The sequence below is a fragment of the Lipophrys pholis genome (assembly GCF_963383615.2).
Source record: "Lipophrys pholis genome assembly, chromosome: 17".
Classification (NCBI taxonomy): domain Eukaryota; kingdom Metazoa; phylum Chordata; class Actinopteri; order Blenniiformes; family Blenniidae; genus Lipophrys; species Lipophrys pholis.
The window spans coordinates 18,861,006-18,881,406 of NC_137643.1; the positions used below are offsets into that span (position 1 = coordinate 18,861,006).

A 20,401-nucleotide genomic window follows, 5' to 3' on the forward strand; every position below is an offset into this window, starting at 1 on the left:
TTTTTGGACATTAAAAATTAAAATCATTTGTAACATTTCAATTACTAAGAAAATAATAAAAATAAACAATAATTATTATTATTGTTATTATTAATATTTGAAGGAAGTATAATTAAGAAAATAGGAATAAAAGGTGTGTGTGTGTGTGTGTGTGTGTGTGTGTGTGTGTGTGTGTGTTGCATAAGTTTGTGGGACCCTCCCCTTGAAAGTGACAGTTCAGTGGGGGCATCAAGGTTGCACAAGTTAGCACGGAACTCAACCGGAAGTTTCATTTTGTTCCTTTAAAATAAAACATTAATTTTACTATCTCTTTGGGGTTTACGTTTTCAAAGTGAAGATGTGAAACAATTCCATTTGATATCAAGATAAATTGGCAAAGATGTTTAGTATATGTATGATTAAACAACAACAACAACAGTATTATATGTATATTATTTCAGTTCATTATATGCATGTAGACATATACAGCTATTTTACACATGCATGCACGCACGCTCGCACGCACACACATACACACATTTTATTTTAGATTACATAAAGATTAAACTATACTTTACCCAAATAAAATAATAATTGTATAATAGATTAAAGCTGGCTGAGTATTATTTAATCTATTATTTGAAGTTTTGAATAATAATGATAATAATAATAATAATAATAATAATAATAATAATAATAATAATAATAATAATAATAATTTTATTGTGATTATGATTATAATTTTATTGTGATTATGATTATAATTTTAATAATAACAGCAGCAGCAGCAGCAGCAACAACAACAACAACAACAATAATAATTTTTCTACTACCACTCGAAGATAAAATGATAATCCTTCAACAAATGATAAAGAAAGAAAGAAAGAAAGAAAGAAAGAAAGAAAGAAATACATTTTACATGTGGTTAATGGAGAATAAAAAACTACTTTTTGCATCACTTTATGATTAACATGTTTTGTATAAAGCTCTGTCACTAAAAGAAAACAATTTTTTTTTCCATTAATGACTCCATAATTGTGCATAAACATTATTGGACACTCGTCAAATTAAACTCAGTTTTGCAGTTTTATTCATGTCAGCTTCATATTTCTTTTTTAAATTGAATTCTAAAACCGTATCTTTTATTTTGCAAGGTTGCGCCGGAAGCAGGCGGTTGCAACGGTCCCGCGCTCCGACGCCGTGACGCTCTGGCGCTCCGCACGTCGTCCACACAGTGTTTGACAAAAGCTGCGAGCGGAACGTGTGCGGCGGTAATGGCTGCCAGGGAGAGCGAGGAGGACAACAAATGAACCCGAGAGAAGCGACTCGAAGGTAGGCGAGCGTGGTGCGGCACTGCCCGGTACGTGCGGCGGCGGCTGTCCCCGGTACGTGCACAGTATTGTCCCGTCTGCTGGGGCTCCAAGTGTGTGTGTGTGTGTGTGTGTGTGTGTGTGTGTGTGTGTGTGTGTGTGTGTGTGTGTGTGTGTGTGTGTGTGTGTGTGTGTGTGTGTGTGTGTGTGTGTGTGTGTGTGTTTCCTCACACGCACGCACACACGCACCGGACAATAACCTGTCATGCCTCCAGCGTGCCCCGCTCTGTGAGCACTGTGAGGCCGGGGGACGAGCGCTGTCCCCCGGCTTACATAAGCGGGGTGCCGCGGTGCTGCGGGCATCCGGACTCTTTGTTAGCCGCTGTTAGCTGCGCTCCGCCAGGCCACGGAGCTGGTAGCCTCTTAGCCAATCAGCTAATTAGCACTGTTAGCATGCGGGCGGGCTTCCGCAGTGTGTGTCAGTGTTTTATCCGGGTCCGGACGCTCTTTCTCCGGGTGCCTTTCTGGAGATTCCAGCCTCTTTTTGTCCGGGGGATGAAGTTGATTGAAGCAGGTTGGAAGTTGTGTCTGAGCGAGAGGAAGTTTGTATGGAGGGTCAGGTGGAAGGTAAACTGATGGGAGGCTTTAATTCATGTGTCATTGGGCCAAGAGAAAGAACACTGTTGTTCCTCAAAAAAGTCATAAAACTAACAGCCTATTCAAGTTTTTTTTGGGGGGGGGTTATTCCAAGGGATATCAATATACACTTTGGGATAATGTATGTTTATTTAATATTTTGCTGCCTTAATAGTCCAGACCTTGTTTTGACAGTTGGACCTCGTTGACACAACATTTTCGATTGGAAACTAAAAACTTCCAGTTTAGACTATAATGGTGTTCGAAGCCACTGAAAACGCAACTTTTTCAAAACAGCTCCCAAAGGTGGAACTTTATGAAAATGCTGTCTCCATGGAAACGCGGCGAAACATAACTTCTGTGTTGCATCCTTAATTTCTACATAACCGCTCATTGCCAACTTTTCCTCATTCGTGAATACAACCACTTGTATGAATATTAACTAGTTTATTAATTTAGAAAATGACAAACATCGTAAACATACTTTCAGTCTGACGACCAGACAGCAAGTGTTTTCACAACATTGAACATTAAAATGTCGTCAGCACAGTGCATCAGTGAAAATACTTTAAAAACAAATTAAGCATGAAAACTCCGGAGGCACCAATACCACTTTTTTACTGAGTACTGAGCTTTACTTACTTTCTGATACAGTGTCGATACCAGTACTTATTAAATGTTATAAAGCCTAATTCATACAGCGACAAACGATACGTTTGTCGCTGTATGCAGGATCCACACATCGCTGGTGAGCCCAGAAATTCCTTAGCATGTAGCATAGCTCGGGGGTACGGATGATGCATTTTTCAAACCAAAAGATACAACATTTTCTAAGCTATCTTAATTTTGTAAACATTTTATATGGAAAATCCACTTTAAATTATTATGTTCTCGTGCTGGGCGATTTGGCCTAAAAAAAAAAAAAAAAGAAAAAGAAATCTCTTCATTTTTTAAAGAAAAATTTGAGTTTCGATTTGAGTTTTTTTCTCGATGCACTTAGAAATGACTGCAGACATCGAATATATTGTCAAAATTAACTTCATCGCTGTGATTGTCCTCAGAGTCAAAATGCAGATAAACAATCCCAAAATAAAAAGTAAATGAGGTGCGGTCATTCAACAAATTCAAGCTTTAACCCAGGTTTAAGCAAAAGTGCAACAGCAACTACGGTAACCCACAAGGAATGGGAGAACGGAACACGAAACTACGGAGAAAAAAACTCGAATTTACAAAATAAAAATCGCTTTTTAGCTACAAATTCAATAAATCAATTAAATCGATTTTTTTGTCCCCAGCCCTATTATGTTCAGTAGTTTAAAATGTAATATTTCTGTATGTTTGGTTTTGACTGCTTTGAGCCATAAAGAAAAGAAAAAAGATATATAATTCAAGAAGAAATATTCCTGTATAAACAAGTTGTGTTGTTAACAGTGTTCACAGAATATTTAACTTATAATAGAACTGAGTAAGCAGAAGGTGATTTTATTCAGTTTTGTCAAAGTGTTGTTCCACTGGAAGACAATGTCCTGCCCCTGAGATTGACCAACTGTTGGTTGTCCTCCCTGATGCGTTCCCTCAGCATTAGTCGCCTGCATCAAACTTCTGAATGAGCAGGATGGAGAGCGTTTGACGTCGGTTGCTCCTCGCTCGCTGTGCATTGAGTTGCAGGACGCACTGCATGGGGTGCCGCACGCTCATAAACGCCTCGACCACGTAACCGAAGAACCTCGTAACTGAATCCATCTGGCGAGTCCAGGAGTCGGGTTAACGGCATAAACAGTGAGCTGGCCAGGGGTCACCTGGGACGTCCTCACACTGATTCTGGAGCTTCGTTTCAGATCTCCTGCAAACGTGAGAGAATAAGTCCCCGGGGAACGGTTAAACGATGCAGGAGGAACTTGAAGACGCTTCAGGAAACCAGGTCGCAGCTGTTTGGGTCTGGAAAGACGCGTAATTAAAGGGCCGGGGGTTAACAGGGTTCACGCAGGAGTTTGACAACAAGTCAAGAAGCGTGCTGCTTCGGTTTTCTATGGTTCATTCTGAATAGATGAAATACTCATGATATTTCAGCTCCAACCCAGACACACGGCCAGGTACCAAAATACAAGTACTTGGCTCAGCAGGTCAACAGACCATGGATCCCATTATTTTGAAGTTTTAATTCTTAGGCCCCGTTTAGCGTTTTCAAGTTAGAACAGAAAACTTTCATTGCGTTTTGGGTTTCTGTTTACATGGCAGTAGTGCTCGGAGCCACTGAAAATACAATTTATTGGAAATGTCTCCCAAGTGGGAGTTTTTTTAAAAACGCTCCAATGGGAAAACACAATTTTTCTGTAATGCTGCTGCTGTGCATGCGCACCACCTCGTAAATAGTTTGTCTGCTCATGTGTGAGTAGATGTGCGAGTGTCACAACTCCAATCAACAGCACCCACCAGTGGCCCAACATGCTAACTGCATTGTTTTCAGCATTTCTGCCATTGCCGTGTTCATATTCTCCTGGGATTTGGTAGTTTCTTAGTTGAGTCATCCGTAATGGCAATCCAACTTTGTTTTTCCATACGAATGTCCAAACGAGGGTGGTTTCATTTAAAAAGAAAAAAAAAGACCAACGTCGCCAACTTGTGGCCTGACCTGTTATCTACCTCGTTTTTCTGCCATTTCCTGCATCATTTTCAAAACGTTGCTGTCTAAACGCAAAACATTTCAAAAACAAAAACACAAAATTGATGCGTTTTTACTTGAAACGTTGTCATTTAATGAGGCCTTGGTTCCTGGTTTCCTGGATGAATCCATGCTGTTTTCTAACTTCTACGCCTCAGAATTGTTGTTGCCTTCCGCGTTAGAAATTTCTTCTGCTCAGACCGAGTTTACTGGTTGCTAACGTGATACTCAAGTAATAGAATAATGCATCAGTTGGGATCAGTGCCACTGGCAAATATTTGCTGCAGTACTTTCAGATGTAATTAAGTTAATTGATACGGTTCCTAACACACCTCCTGGGTGAAGGGTGTCTTATGAAGCCCAGATGAACTTGTGAAAGTTACCTGCAGCACGGCTCTGGCTGCCCTCGTTGCCAGGGTCGAGTGTGGACGTGTCCTTGCACTCACTTGTGTTTATTTGTGGGATTTTCCCTGGCATCAAACAACGTGGAGGAATTTTTATGGCCTGTCTCGGGCCTGTGTAGAAACAGCTGTCCTTGATGGAGATGGTCTGGCTGCAGTCCTCTACGTGGTCGCCATGGGCAACCAAGGTCTTAAGGAGTATGGCTAGGAGCATTAATGCTTGAACTCGGGAAGGTAGCTGGTTGATTTTGTTTGCTAATGCCTCCATTCAGAATGTATAAAATTGTCAAAGAAACCAGGTGTAGTCAATGGTCCAACTTTGATTCTGGTTAGCTGGGATATGGCAACGTTTTCAAGTGAAGCCAGAAACTTTTCGTTGAGTTTTGGGTGTCCGTTTTCACGGCAGTGGTGCTCGTAGCTGCTGCAACATTTTGACAATGCCGCAGCTCCCGCTGCCCACTATGGCCATAATAAATAGTTCCTCTGCACATGTGCAAGTAGATTGAAAATACCAACAAGGGCAGCCTCCAGAGTGGCATGACTCAAATCAACAGCACGCACTAGTGGACTTAAATGCAAATGGCATTGTTTTCAGCATTTCTGTTGTTGCCGTGTAAAGGACATCATTTTCAAAACGTTGCCGTGTAACCACTAAATGTCTGTCAGTGTGTAAGTGGGGTTTTAAACAGAACGGTGTGTTGGCTAGACAGTTTCCATTGGAGGCTGAAATTAGCAAGTTAGCAGATGACAAGAGGCTTTGGAGCAGTGTGTCGAAGTCACGAAATAGGTTTGATGGACTTGCTTTCCTACAAGACAGTCTGCCTGGTGAATTTGTGGTAAACTCTTTGGTTTTCAGCCACTGTTCGGACAAAGAGGCTGCTGAAGACATTGAGCAGTCGGGTTAATGCAGAGAAGAGCCTTTTATTGCTGCTTTTGAAAGTCAAACTGTCCAATTTTCCAAATTTAAAGAATCTTGGGGTTTTCGCCAGGAGAACCACCGCGGTGCCAACTCCCAGATGGAGATCTAGAAATGGACGTCCCCACATTAGTTTATTGTTATGATGGCGCTTTAATTCAGAAATTTGTTTTCTGTTGTCCTACAGGTGTTCTCGTCTCAGACTGCCTAAAGTCATCTAACGATGCTAACCCCGATGTTGTCTGTCCACAGTGAGGACTAGGATGGTCAGCAGCCAACCGAAGTACGAGCTGATCCAGGAGGTGGGGCGCGGCAGCTACGGCGTGGTCTATGAGGCGGTGGTGAAGCGCACGGGTTCTCGCGTGGCGGTGAAGAAGATCCGCTGCCACTCGCCCGAGAATGTGGAGCTGGCTCTGCGGGAGTTCTGGGCCCTGAGCAGCATCCAGAGCCAGCACCCCAACGTTATCCACCTGGAGGAGTGCATCCTGCAGCGAGACCAGCTGGCCCAGAGGATGAACCACGGCTCCAGCTCACCGCTCTACCTCGAGGTGAGGTATCGCGCTGGTATTGTCTACACTGCACCTCAGAGCAAAAACTTTCCACTTGAAGCAGCTGAAGGGAAAAGTTGGAAGAAGTTAGCAGGAAGACAAGAAGTGGCCTTCTAATTCTTGGAAGTGAGATGACTTGGATTTTTGAGTTGCCCAAAAGGTGGTTCAGTTGGATTTCTGTTTAGACATTGGATGTTTAGTTGCGATTATTTGGATCTCAAAGTTAATGTCAAAGTATTCAGATATCACTCAATATTCAGATTATCTGATCCAGCCCTGATGGACACTGGTATAAAGAGGCAGATTTCATTGTTATGACTGCACAAAAATATTCAACTGGTGCTGTTTTTTCTTTAGATCGTGAGCTATGAAATACTGTACTGTGATATTCAAGGTGACCATTGTATGGTATTACCATACCACTTCAAGTTCACAAGTTTTATCTTGGTTGCCTGTGTTACAGATGAGTGTATAAGATCTATTTTGATAGTGTTTAACATTGTGTTTTGTATTTTTTCTTTTTCTTTTCTGGCATGTAGGTTTTTAAAACCTAACTTTGACGTGTAGCGGCGTTGTTCTTCCATCTTCATCAGAAACGCCACCTGGTGGTGGTGTATGACGTGTCGTTTCATCAGCTGGTGTTGGATGTGACACGTCATACACCACCAGGTGGTGTTTCTGATGGAGACGGAAGAACGTTGTCGAAACCAATCAAAGATTTGTTTTAACTTGCCTGAAAAGAATAAATAAAATACTTATGAACAAACTAAAGCAGAATGAACTTAATTGAACCAGGATGTCGTGAATCCAATCGATCCATTGCCCTCCTTGGGTTCCTATGTGATCATGAAATAACGTCAGACACCTTGGGAAACAGGGCAGATGTTTTACAGTGTGTTTAAGAGCTCGTGCTCTGAGCAAGGTCTGCGCAAACGTAGATAATCCATAATCCATCCACCTTGTACTCGGACACACGTGATTGTAGCTGTTTGTTACAACAGGAGGGGGTGAGGGTCCGACCCCGTTGACCCCGCTCACTCACCCTGAACAGCAACACAAAGAACATTGTGGTCGACCCAAGTCTTGGCCAACTAACCAGAACAGTTAGTCATGTTGTATTTTCATCCTGTAACTCAATTCTGTTGAAATGCATGCTTTCGTAAACGTGAGTCATCCTGTGTCAAACCAGAAAAAGGTTGGGAAAGTTAGTCGGTAGCTCCTAAAGATTTAAATTGAATGACAGTGTTGCTAAAGGAGCTTTTAATCTGATAAAAATCAGGCATAATGAAAGTCAAAAGTTGGATGGTTTCGGTATCTGATGTTTCTTTATAGACGACGCCTTGTTTGTTATGTCTCCATATCGCTGAAAGTTGATATGATGCAAGTCAAACATTGAGCACTCGAGCTGTTGTGCACAATGACGACATGGGCTACGGAATATTATTAACATCTATGATCAGTTTGGAGGCCGTCTTAAGTAATAGAGTCCTCACAGTGGACCTTTAGTGTGAATTTAGAGGCTAAAATCCTACAACTTGATGACTCGAGGACTAGAGTTTTAAAAATAATAGAGCCTTTTTCACATTCCTCTGTTTTCATCCGGACCAGAGTCTCTTCAGGGACAGACCGTTTGTTTTGGGCGACATGAACTCTCCCTTCAACTCTGACGAACAAGATCTCTGGTCCTCTTGAAATGCTGGGTCTTGCTTCGTTTACTAACGATCTTTCAAGTGGGCGGGGTGACATGAAATGACGTAGTGAGCAATGCATTCTGGGTAGTAAACAAACAAACCTAACCTTACGAATCAGAAGAAGCAGACACAGACAGAAAAAGTTTAAATATATCTCGCTGGCAGATATGGAGTAGAGAAGAAGACTCTCATTGATCTCTGGTCTGAAGACTATATATCGTGGTTGTTTGTGGCTACCATTAGCTGCGAGCTAAGTAGCCTAGCCACCACAGGCTAAAGTGGCTTGACTTCCTCTTTCAGTCCGGACTAATCAATGAACCCTGTTTCTCCTTTACTTCCTCTCTGCTCAGTGTTTGTTTTGGGCGACAGCGCCCCCAAACCAGCAGCTGGTGTAATTGGTGACTTTTACCAGGCACTTTGATCCGGTCTCTAAAGTGAATGTGAAAGCCACCAAACCAAATGAAGGGGTGAGAATTCTCGGCTCTGCCCCCTCCCTGGTGAACTGAGTCCTGGACTATCCCAATGTGAAAGGCTCCTTAAAATTAATTGCGAATTTGAAATTTTATTCAATATAAAGGAGCATCAAGTCGCTCGGGGTCATCAGGAGACACAGGAGATACATGTCGTCTGCATCGATCACGATGCTGACGCCAAAACACTCTCGAGCTCATTGTAAAGGGCTCATTTGAAGAAGTAATCGAAGTACAATTCTACGAAACCTATAAATGCATGTGCAGACCAGAGCTGGTGTGTCAGAGTCCTGCAGATAAGAGCAGGAGTGGCCCTGTGACAGTCGGGGAGGAACAACCAGAACGTTACAGGCAGCAGAAATGGTTCATTAACCCACCAGATAAGATTGTACCTCATCCAGAGAGAAACAGGCCGACCAGACAGGAGGAATAAAGGACAGACATCACCGCTGTCTTACAGTACTGATGGAAAAGGTCATCGTCGATTCTAATCACCTCATTTCTTTCTTACAATCACTCAAATCTTTGGTTATTATCAGCTTCATGTACAGAACTGAGCATTTTTTCTATTAACACCAGTTAATATTTAACTGGAACAACTCGCTGAACTCACGCGGACCAATCTGTGTATTTTATTATTTCTCATCGCAGGAAGGCTGGACTTTCACTGCTCACACTTAAGATATTTGATGTTTGTTGACTTATCAACATGAAGACTGAACGTGTCTCCAGTGTCTTTGTACTCTGACCTTCCCTCGCGAGGAAGAGAAACGAGGAAATGAAGTTAAGATAAGTGACTTTATGCTCTCGGTCCAAGCCGTGTCAGAAGAGATGATCTGCAGTATGAAGCCGACGTCAACATGAGCTGATGTTGGCAAGACGATGAAGCTGGTGACAAATTACAAACACGAGATGTTGCGAATGTTGCCACGTGATCTGCTAGGGCAGAGGTGTTTGTTAGGACTTTGTGGCTCTCTGAGGAGTTTTACCATGTCAAAGTAAAGCTACTTTAGTTTTTACTGTGACTCATGCCTTTACTATGAAAAGACTTGTTTGCACCTGATTTAGAATACCAGTTTCCCTTGTTAGACTTTTTAGAGTTTACACAATGTTAAAGGAGTATTCATTGTAAATTGCTGACCTGAATGTTTTGGGGCCTTTTCTATTCTATAAAGAATTGTACTGCCGTGTTTAAAGTACATCAATATGTATTCGCAGTCTGTGAGACTTTGGAAATTGTTCTCATCTATTGAACTCTGAGTGCTTTGAGTTGAAATGCAGCTCAGAAATACTTTATTTAGACTAAAGGGCTTTGAATAGATGATTTTTTCCTCAAAACTTAAAGTATTGTTGAATATTTGGAGCTTGAGATAAAAAAAAAAAAGCAAACGTCTTTGCTTCGAGTCTGTCTTCATGTTGAATTGTAGCTCCTGCTCTGAGATGTATCGCCAATTTCTTGCTCGTGCAGCCTTAGAACTGAGAAGGTCCATGATGGATCTCTTTCACCGTCGTCTGACTTTTCTATTGTTTCACCAACAAGGAAATACTCCAGTTATGTAATTCTTACCCAAGAATTCCACTGAAGTCACCGCGTCATGAAGCTCCCAGTTAGTATTTGTTTCCCATGTAGAAATATTGACTCATTGTGATGCTGCAACACAACTAGCCGGTAGAACTAGTTTCCAACTTGTTAAGACTGAAGATAACAATGAGTCTTAGATTTTTGTTGTTATTGTCTGACTTGCCTTATGGGTGGTGTCGGTACACTTTGCTATAAAGACTCCGTATGTGCTCCGGGCTCCGTGGGGTGGGGGGGGTCTCGGTGGAGCAGACTGAACACAAACCGGCTTTAGCAGCAAAAAAACTGCCTAAGTCGCAGCGGCTCCATTTCATTGCATGGTTTAAGGCAGCGAGCCTCCAGACGTCATTTGAACGGTCAATCTTTGAAAAGGACATCCAAAAAAATAGCGCACGCCTTCTGCTGAAAGCCGTCCAACTTATGTGTACAGAAGAACCTCGAACAAGGGATTTGGTAAGAGCAGACAAATAGTCGCGCGCGGAGGTTTTAACTGTTAACACCTTAATGAGCGGATAGTTTACTTCAGTCAAACATGAAGCCTGTGGACCAAAACCGGCCACAAAAAGCTCCAATCAGCCCCAGAAACCACCAAGCAAGGTGGTTTATATAGGATTTAGATGATTTCTTTTTTACATTTCGGTGTATTTATTTTGCAGCAGAATGTTTAATTAAAATTGACTTTATGTTGAGTTTGTTGTCATTTTTAGTACTAATTGTGTGAACGTGTAAAATTCATCCCGTACACTGTGACCACAACAAAGAAACACTTTCAAGTGTAAATTCAAAGTTATTATAGCATTATTTCACCAGTCCAGCAACCCAAGATGAAACTGGACTGTATGTGGCTTCTGAAGTAAAATTTATTTTGTATACCTCTTTGTAGATATTATATTCATGTGTGTGTATATATATTGTATACATCTTTATATCCGTTTATATTGGTATGTTTCTTCCACAACATATAATTTGGTGTTTGGTTCGTTCAATATCAACTAGGCCTACAATTTATCACGTCACAATGTAGTATTTAGTACTACGCAATGCATAAGAAAGCACCATTTAACACACACACACGCACACGCACACGCACACACGCACACACACACGCCCAGGAGAGCCTGAACTCGCTTTTTTTTTAAATCGTAGATTTTTTCTCTCGGCCAAATCACCCAGCCCTACCTGGACGTAGGGATGCACTGATACCGATACCAGTATCTGGTCTGACACTACAGAGTACTCGCTCAGCGAATGTCGTCATATATCAGCAACGTAGTAGTAGGCAACAGAGCACCAGCGGTCTCTACCGTTTTCAGATTTTGATATTACTGAGCGTCGACACAGAGACTGTCATTTGCATTTGGAATGAATTCGGCTTAATGGCGTTCAATAAGTAGTCATGTCGGTACTCAGTATTGGCAATTTTGTCTCGGTGCATCCCTACCAGGAAGCTTTGTGCTCGTTCTACACACTGCGGTTGAAGTAATCCATGCTGGAGGCGACGGTTCGGGCTGGAGGTTTGCGGTTTGATCTGAGGGTTCAGATGTACGATCTGGACTGACCATTAGCCTCCCAGCGGCTCGCGTTGCCAGTGTGAGACTTTCATTCAGTTTTTTGCAGCGCCAGCATTGGACACTTTCCCAGAATCCCCATTATTGTCAGCTACTTTTTTTTTTTTTTTTAAGATATCGCTCTGTAACGTTTCGTGCTCACAGAATAAAGGATGATGACGATAATGGGGCCGAATTATCTGACCGCACCAACCCAGTCTATTCTTTCTGGGTCGAGGAATTGGCGCGCGGTATGTCAAACAATTAGCAGCCCATTTGTTTACAGCAGTGAACGGAGCAATACACACTCACAATATGTCTCCATCGCAAGCTTCAGTGTGATCCAGGAAGGATTTTCTTCAATAAGTTTTCAGCCCCTCAGTTCATCGACAAGCTGCTTTAAGTTCAGTCTCATCACTTGTAAACTCTTCAGATCAGCCAGCTTTTCTAAAATGATTTTGTTCATGTGCTTTAGCCTGTGGACTTTAGTGTTGCTTTCCCCTGGAACTTAGAATTCATCATTTAGGAGCTTTCACTTCTTTGGAAACCAGAGTTTGTAGTGTTTGAGTTGTGTGGCATAACAAAAAAACCGCATTAGGACATGCATCATTTATAAGAGCATCGGAGCTTCGTACCCACAGACCGCAGTCTTTCTGGGGCACTCAAACTGTGTACGTCAACATTTTTAACCTGAAGGTGTTCCAGGGTATTTCAATACCTGCAAACTTTGACCTCACGATGAAGATCTCGCAATTCCTCGGTAAAATATTTGCTAAATGGACGTCAGTCCCCCTTCAAGGTTGTTGATGAATTATTGAATATTACAGCAGTACAATACAATGAGTTATTTCCTATAAAAAGTTGCTATTTATTTTCGCAGTTTTTAGGATAAAGTCAGCAGTCAGGTCTGTCTAGACCAGGGGTCTTCAACCTTTATGACCAAAAGAGTATTTTTCTTGCAAAGTTGCAAAACATGTTAATCTGGATTGAAGAAAAAACCTGCTGTCAAATCCAAAATAGTGTTTGCATTCATGAAATGTCACAGGTACAATTTAGCTGTATTTTATTATTCTTTATAACTTTTGTGGTGATTTTTTTAAAGATATTTTTTCTTTGTGGATATTCCTGCTTTAGTATTTTTATGCATCTTGACCATTTTAGCCTCTATTGCTATTTTAGCCGTTTAAAGTCACCTTGCATTTCCTAATGATTCGAGCAGATTGTCTTTTTTTCTTTTCTTCCAAAAAAACGCCTGACATTTATACAATTTTAGTCTTTTTAGTTTGACCATGTGCCCTCATATTATTATTTTAAAGTAATTTTAAAAGATTTTTTAGAAAATCTGTGGAATGCAAACTAAATAAAAATGTATTTACATGACGTATTCTAAAATATTCCCTCGTTGTCTTACCAGCTATGAATGAGCTAATAAAGTTAGCAGGATTAGCTCCGGCGTCTTAAAGGTCTCACGCTGTGAATTGAAGTTTTTATCTGATTGATTTACTTTTATTAAACCACAGCTGTTACTGCCTTTAAAACTGAAATATGCAACTCGATCTTGTTTTCACTTGGTAAATACTACGACGTTGGAGTCTGAAAATGACTTGATTCTCTACTCGCGATTGTAAGACTCAACTCAGGTTTTGACAGTTTTGGTCTTTTCCTTCAGTCCCTTCCTGTTTGACTATAATACCATTAAGCCTTTCCCATAATGAAACAGCTGCAAAAATAAACCAAAAATAGGTGAAAAACTAACTTATCGTCTGCATATGTGGAGACACATTTCATACAAATAGCAGATACTGCACAGGCCAGTACGTTGAAGAAAGACTATTTATAGACGCTTCGATGATGAGCATTGCACTGATCTCTGCACACACATGGGTTAATGTCAGCCTGTAACGAGGGTTCTCAGTTTTTGTCGTTTTCATGTGCACCGCGATCAAAACGTAAAAAAATGTTCCCCTCGGTTATTTCTGTGTAAACAGGGTCTTACTCAAACTTTCCACTAACGTCATGGTTTGACTCTTCGTTGTTAAAATGAAAAACAAAGACTTGACCACTTCCTGATTTTAGTTTTCACAAAAGAAGGTTTTCTTCACGAGTCACATTTCACGTTGCAAATTATTGGCTAACAAATTCTAAAACGCCATCGATCATGCTGCAGGAGCAGATCCTCTTTAATCTCAATTTGACATGTGATGAATGAAACCTCGCAGGTTTGTGGTTCGCCATCAGGAAAGGGAGATTGAACAAAGTTGCTTCCTGTAGCGGGGATCAAAGATGAGGTCCAAGACGTTGCCTCCATTCAGGGGATGTATCCTCCGAGGGGGAGACTCTGCTTTCTGAATACAAAGTCCTGGAGACCCGTTAAGTGGCGCGTTATATCGATATCCTCTGGGATCGATGGATTTAAAGTCATTTGTTTACAGTAAGCGTGACTCTCAAACTACTGGTGTGGTTATTTTGGTCACATGTTCAGCCTTCATGTAATAGTCTGAACTATAATCGAGTCGCTTGAAAGGCTAACATCCCATTTAAAGATGGACAATTTAGATTTTTTTAAAAGTCAGTCATTGATCTTTGTCGGCTCGATTCAAAAGTGACAAGTCATATTGGAAGGTGAAGTGTTGTCATTAATACCTGCTGCAATAAAACCGCTAAATGTCACTGGAGCTACATAACGAGGCACTTTAATCCCCTCGAATCCTCTGGAAATACTGTAAATATGTACCTTTTCCATGTTAAACACAGTTGATCGCACATTTATTTCACATGTGGAACTGTTGAGTCTTGTTGTTTTCATGTGTTGGTCCAAAGTGAAGCTGACTGATTTACCCCACCTGGAGTGAATCAAGTCTTGCCTCATGAATTCATTGCAGATCAGTCATGTTCTTTTCAGTGACTCGTGCCAAGTTCTTCACATGTGTGGCTCAGATTTATATTCACAATGTCTCGAGTCTGTTAACTCGTATTTAGAATAAAATCTGGGGGGAAAAAAAAAACATGGATGGGGAAGCTTTACTTTAGTTTAGTATACTTGTTTCCACTACTTTTATATAAATCAGTGGATTTTGAATTGAATTGAATTTTTACGCCCCGTTTAACCGATGTTTTCAAGTGAAAATGGAAAACTTTTTTTAGGTGTCTGTTCACATGACAACGGTGCTGGGATCCACTGAATAAGGGAACTTTAAAAAATCTGCTCTGACTCTGTGTAACTGGGCAAAAAGCAACTTGCATGCTGTGACTGCTTGCGCACCATGTCCGTAGTAAATAGTTCTTTTGGACGTACACAAGTAGCTGGACAATCAGAACAATGTTTCTTCTGTGGTGTCATGACTCCCAGTCCATATCCTCCTGGGACTTGGTAGTTTTTTGACCGTCACCATAGTAACAATCCAACTTGGTCATCTGTCCACTAGAATGTTAAGGTTTATAATAGGGAAGAGCGGTTTCACAATCATACAAAATGAATGTGTGGCGTGTATGGAAGCTCCAGTGTCACGTGAAGCTTCAGCAAACGTGTTAAGCGTGTGTATCAATAACGTTGTTGTCTAACGGCCTTAATAACTTTATAGCTGGAGGCCACAGGACAGATGTCAAAAGCACACACAAAAAAAAAAGACACCCAAAAAACAGTTAATCTTCCTCGTTTTAGAAAGGCTGCCAGTGGGAAGTGCCGACACGAGTAATGAAATCAGTATTCCAATACTCTTTGTTTTGTTTACCTCGTACCAGCAGTCCAAATGCTAATGTATGCTCCTCTTGTGTTTGTACTGCAGCTGGTGGAGACCTCTCTGAAGGGTGAGATCACCTTTGACCCCTGCTGTGCCTACTACTTGTGGTTCGTCATGGATTTCTGCGACGGCGGCGACATGAATGCCTACCTGCTGTCGCGCAAGCCCAGCCGCAAGACCAACACCAGCTTCATGCTGCAGCTGGGCAGCGCGCTGGCCTTTCTGCACCGCAACCAGATCATACACCGCGACCTCAAACCGGACAACATCCTCATCTCGCAGGCCTGCACGCCGGCTGGCTCCACCGAGCCCACGCTCAAAGTGGCCGACTTCGGCCTGAGCAAGGTGTGCTCCACCTCCGGGCTCAACCCCGAGGAGCCCGCCAACGTCAACAAGTGCTTCCTGTCCACGGCCTGCGGGACGGACTTCTACATGGCCCCCGAGGTGTGGGAGGGCCACTACACGGCCAAGGCGGACATCTTCGCCCTGGGCGTGATCATCTGGGCCATGGTGGAGCGCATCACCTTCGTGGACGTGGAGACGCAGAAGGAGCTGCTGGGGAGCTATGTGCAGCAGGGCTCGGAGATCGTCCCGCTGGGCGAGGCCCTGCTGGAGAACCCAAAGATGGAGCTGCTGATTCCCGCCAGGAAAAAGAGCATGAACAGTCACATGAAGCAGCTGATCAGGGAGATGCTATCGGCCAACCCCCAGGAAAGGCCGGACGCCTTCGAGCTGGAGCTCAGACTGGTCCGTATCGCGTGCAGAGAGCTGGACTGGGACACGTGATGGACCCGCCGCCGCCATCCGCTCCTGTTTCCACAAAACCACCTGGGTTTTTATCGTGTTTGTGTCAGGAACAATAAGCCGTCATCCGGTCGTACCGAGGCTTCACCTTCATCCACTGTCCGAGTCACATATGGTCCTCTTCTAGCTGTGTCTTTATATTAAGGGGGGGGGGGTTTAGGTGGGACACCCACCGCTGCTGCAGCTCCGTCTCAGGCTAATCACATCACAGCTTCCACTTTCTCCTTACGCAATCGCTCCCAACGTGGCGGCGGAGCAAAAAGAGCCCGTTCAAGTAGAAAGAGGAGCGCGGCAGTCGGACAGCTTGTCTCCGAATACCATCTCCTCCTACTCGGTGCTAATCGTCACTAAATGCAATACGAGACGTCGTCCTGTGATTTTTACAATGTTCGTCGTGGAATGTTTTCAGAGCCGCTTTCGGCTTTGACGAAAATGAACGTTAAAAGAGATGAAAAAAACAGCCTGGTCGTTACCACCAGCATCAATCTTTAGATTTGAGTCTACTTTGGCATCAAATGCGAAAATGAATTCTCAGGTATTATAAATATACAATATGATGGTATTCGTGGACAAATGTCTCCTGTCGCGGTCCCGTGTTGCTCAGCAGTTTTTCTTGTTTTGTCAGCTTCTTGGTTACATGGGTGGAGAACTTTTTTTATTTTTTTTATCAGCGAGCGGTCGCAGTTGGCAGTTTGTTTTCTTCTTCTCCCTCCTGCAAACGTCCAGATAAGCGAACTGGCCCGACTCACGCCCCGACCAGTTGACCAGAATGTATGAGGCTTAAGACCAGCCTTTAATCCACGTTGAGAACGAAGCCTTAAAAATCAACCGAGCCTGAAAGATTGTTGTGGAGTATTCGTGGGCGGCAGCGACACTGTGCTCTCATATCGAGTCTCATATCGGACGTCTTGATCTGGGAACAGGATTCAACGTAACTTCCTGAAAAATGTCATTCCAACTTGGATTCCCAAGACGGTGACGATAGTTTAATATATTGTGCAACCTGCTTCCAATCATGGATGATTATTGGTCACGCTGCTCCAGTCTTTTAGTTTCAGTTTCTATAAAATGAGAGATGTCAGAAAACAAAAACCGCAACCACTCATACAATATCAGTTTCAGGAATCAGCAGAAGGAAATGATGTAAGATGTGAAACCACCTTGCAGGTCAAAAAATAATCATTAGACTATCATTGTCATGATAGTCTGATAGTCAATTCTGAAGCTTTGGGATATTATGTGACCAAACCCCAGACTCAGAAGCCCCCATGTGGTTCGACATACTTCAGTCAGTCTGAATGTTTGCTGTTCTTCACACCAGCACTCGTCTCTCTGAGCACAGTGTCGTCACGGCCAATTGAAACCAGGTAGAAAATGGTGAAAATGCACTCCGGGGTTTTTAGAAAAATGAAAACTAAAATTAGGAAGCAGCAACAGGACTTAAAGTGACTTCCTAAACTAATCTGCTCTCCGGAGAAATCCTCCAATCTATTTGAGTGGAAGCTGCTCTGAAGATAACCGACGGTGACATGAATATTCACCTGGCATTTGGCAAAAGCACTTTTTTTTTTTTCTTTCTCCTTTTTAATTTGTATTTATTCCTCTTAACTACCTACTGTGCTGTGTGTCGGAGCTCGGCGAGGCCGGGTCGGGCGCCGTACTCGTATTTGTTGACGGGAGGTGAGCCGGTGGTCTCCACTAATGCCCGCGGTTACCTTTCACCTTCAGGGAGGAAACGAGAAGCCGCCGTCACGCCGACCCTCCACTGGGATCTCTGCGCTCTCTGCGTTTCCTCTGACACTTGATACTGTCGTGTTAAACTTGATCTCTTCTCACTGTGCCCCCCCCCCCCCCCCCCCGGCTCGGGATCTTACAGTAATCCCTTTCTTCATGCTTCCGACAGGCTCATTCTAAGCCTATTAAGTTGTTGCAGCACTTGGCAGAGGATCACGCTTGAGGACCCCCCCCCCCCCCCCCCCCCCCTTTTTTTTGGCCTTTCAGGTCATGTATAACGTGTGCACTTTTTAAGAAAAAAATAAGAACCGAGGAAATCCAAACAATCTTGGCTGCTGTCAAAGTCTTGGCAGAAAATCAAATTTCCTTCTACTTGTTGCCAACGTGTCTATAAGATGGCCTTTAAACGCCCCCTCCCCCCCTCGCGTCAGAGCTCGATTTCTTGTCGTGATATGAGAACTAGAATTTGCCTTTTATTTCCACCCTGGATGGTATTGCACTCGGACGGATTGGCAGGGGCCGGGGTTCTCTCGTGCTCCGGTATAAAGGTCTGGGACGAATAAGGTCTGGTAAGATTGATTAATTAAATGCCTTGCCACGTCCGACTTGTCACAGGCCCGTGAAAAACAAATGCCACAAACACAGTATTAAAGAATTGAGAATGTTGGCGGCGTATGGACTGCAGGTCAGCCACTTGGCGTCCTCCAAGCTGGAAGAGCAACCGATGTCATGAAGTCGGACAGATTTCTTCCTTCCAAACACCTCCGAGGGCCGTACCTTCCTCCGAGGGCCGTACCTTCCTCCGAGGGCCGTACCTTCCTCCGAGGGCCGTACCTTCCTCCGAGGTCTCAGAGGGCCATACCTTCCTCCCAAGGTCTCAGAGGACCGCACCTTCCTCAGAGGACCGTACCTTCCTCAGGCTGCCAAACAGAAGCTAGGTGTGGGTTGTTGACGAGATTTCACCCTCTTGGTTTGTCGATTCCTTTGCACATGTGTAAATACTGTATAGGATCAACGGGGACGAACAAGCTTCATGTACATTTGACCGGACGTGCTCTGTTTTCAAGAGCCTCGATTGTTGGTCATGTAAATCGCAGTGACGGCTTCGCTTTTTTAAATGTTTTTTTTTTCCTTGGCGTCTGTGTACCTTGGATCATTGAAAAGAGGTTGTACCTTCAGGTGAATCCAGTCGCTGTGCTAGTGATGATTATACGTTTGTCATCGGCCTCTTGTTTGTGATGTTGTGTGAATCGGGTGACCAGTGGGTCAACTCTTCCTGTCTGGTACAAAGGGAAGCGGAGGTGGTTTCCTCCGGAGACGGAACGAGTCTCTTTGTGGGGTTTTGTGGTCATCATGTAAAAGTTCACCTGCTCCAGGGCCTTCATGTAACGTACCAGCTGCTCTGCTATAACCTGGAACCTGGACATGTACGTCACTGAGCGGAGGGAAGAGTGTTGGAAACAAACCTTCTGCTTGTATTTCCTTTTAAACACTGTCCTCATCACCTGGGTTCTGAGATAAGACGGCCTTCCACTGTGATTCCTAAAAGCAGGGTCTTCACACTCTGGGGTTCACAAAGGTTTGTTCCATCGCGGTTTGTTTGGTTCTCTGTCCCGTCTGCATTGATCTGGAGAGAAATAATCAATAGTTCTGCCACGAAGCACAACGGGAGCCACCATTACAAAGATCATTGTAATTGTGAAGAAACCTGCAGACCTTTTCCAAGTTCCTAATTTTCTGCATCAGATGGACATCCAATGTGATTTGATCAAACCTACTTGGTAGAACCCGACTCTTACAGAGACAAACTGGACTGATGAGCTGCATGATTCTGAGAATCCTCTCAAATGTTCAACTCCTGCCTGCAGTCTTTAGAGATCTGTCTTCTGATTCCTGTAAACGTCAAAGGTTCTCTACAGCTTGACTCAATTTTCATAGTTTCAGCTCCAGATTTGCCGACTCCTGACTTCGATTAGCTTTCTTTAGACTCATTAGCTTCACACTTCTCACTTTTTCCACCTGCATTTGGCAGAGTTTAATAGATTTGTTCAATAAACTTAAGAATCACGACGTAGATGGAAGAACAAATCCCATTTTATGACCACCGAATGCAGAAAAAGTCAAATTCCAAGCTTCAAGTGTTCTCGATAAAAAGTTCAACCGATTACCATGTTTAAAGAGATAAAACTTTTTGTGTTTTTGCTGGTTGGTAAACAAAGTAAACCCCAGGTTGTGAAGACCTTCAGCCGTTTCTTAAAGGACTAATGACGGAACAGATCTGCTGCTACATCGACTCCATCCTGCTCGCTATTTGCAGGCGACTTGAAGTTGTGTCGGACGTTTACGCTCGAAAGATGGTGACCAATGTTTTGAATGCTTCCTCG

General features: G+C 43.1%; 1 protein-coding gene across 1 annotated transcript; it reads left to right on the forward strand.

Moving 5' to 3' along the window:
- Nucleotides 1-1,207: 1,207 nt before the first annotated feature.
- Nucleotides 1,208-16,712, forward strand: pdik1l (PDLIM1 interacting kinase 1 like). Its single transcript, XM_080484958.1, has 3 exons — nucleotides 1,208-1,311; nucleotides 6,157-6,452; nucleotides 15,525-16,712. The coding sequence occupies exons 2-3, from the start codon at nucleotides 6,168-6,170 to the stop codon at nucleotides 16,263-16,265; spliced, it is 1,026 nt and encodes a 341-aa protein (XP_080341084.1). The 5' UTR covers nucleotides 1,208-1,311; nucleotides 6,157-6,167; the 3' UTR covers nucleotides 16,266-16,712.
- Nucleotides 16,713-20,401: the final 3,689 nt, after the last annotated feature.

Excerpts from the sequence above, each read along its gene's own strand:
- pdik1l (XM_080484958.1), top strand. The coding sequence starts at position 6,168 with ATGGTCAGCAGCCAACCGAAGTACGAGCTGATCCAGGAGGTGGGGCGC. Across the intron at positions 6,453-15,524 it reads GCTCACCGCTCTACCTCGAG|CTGGTGGAGACCTCTCTGAA; the intron begins GTGAGGTATCGC and ends TTTGTACTGCAG.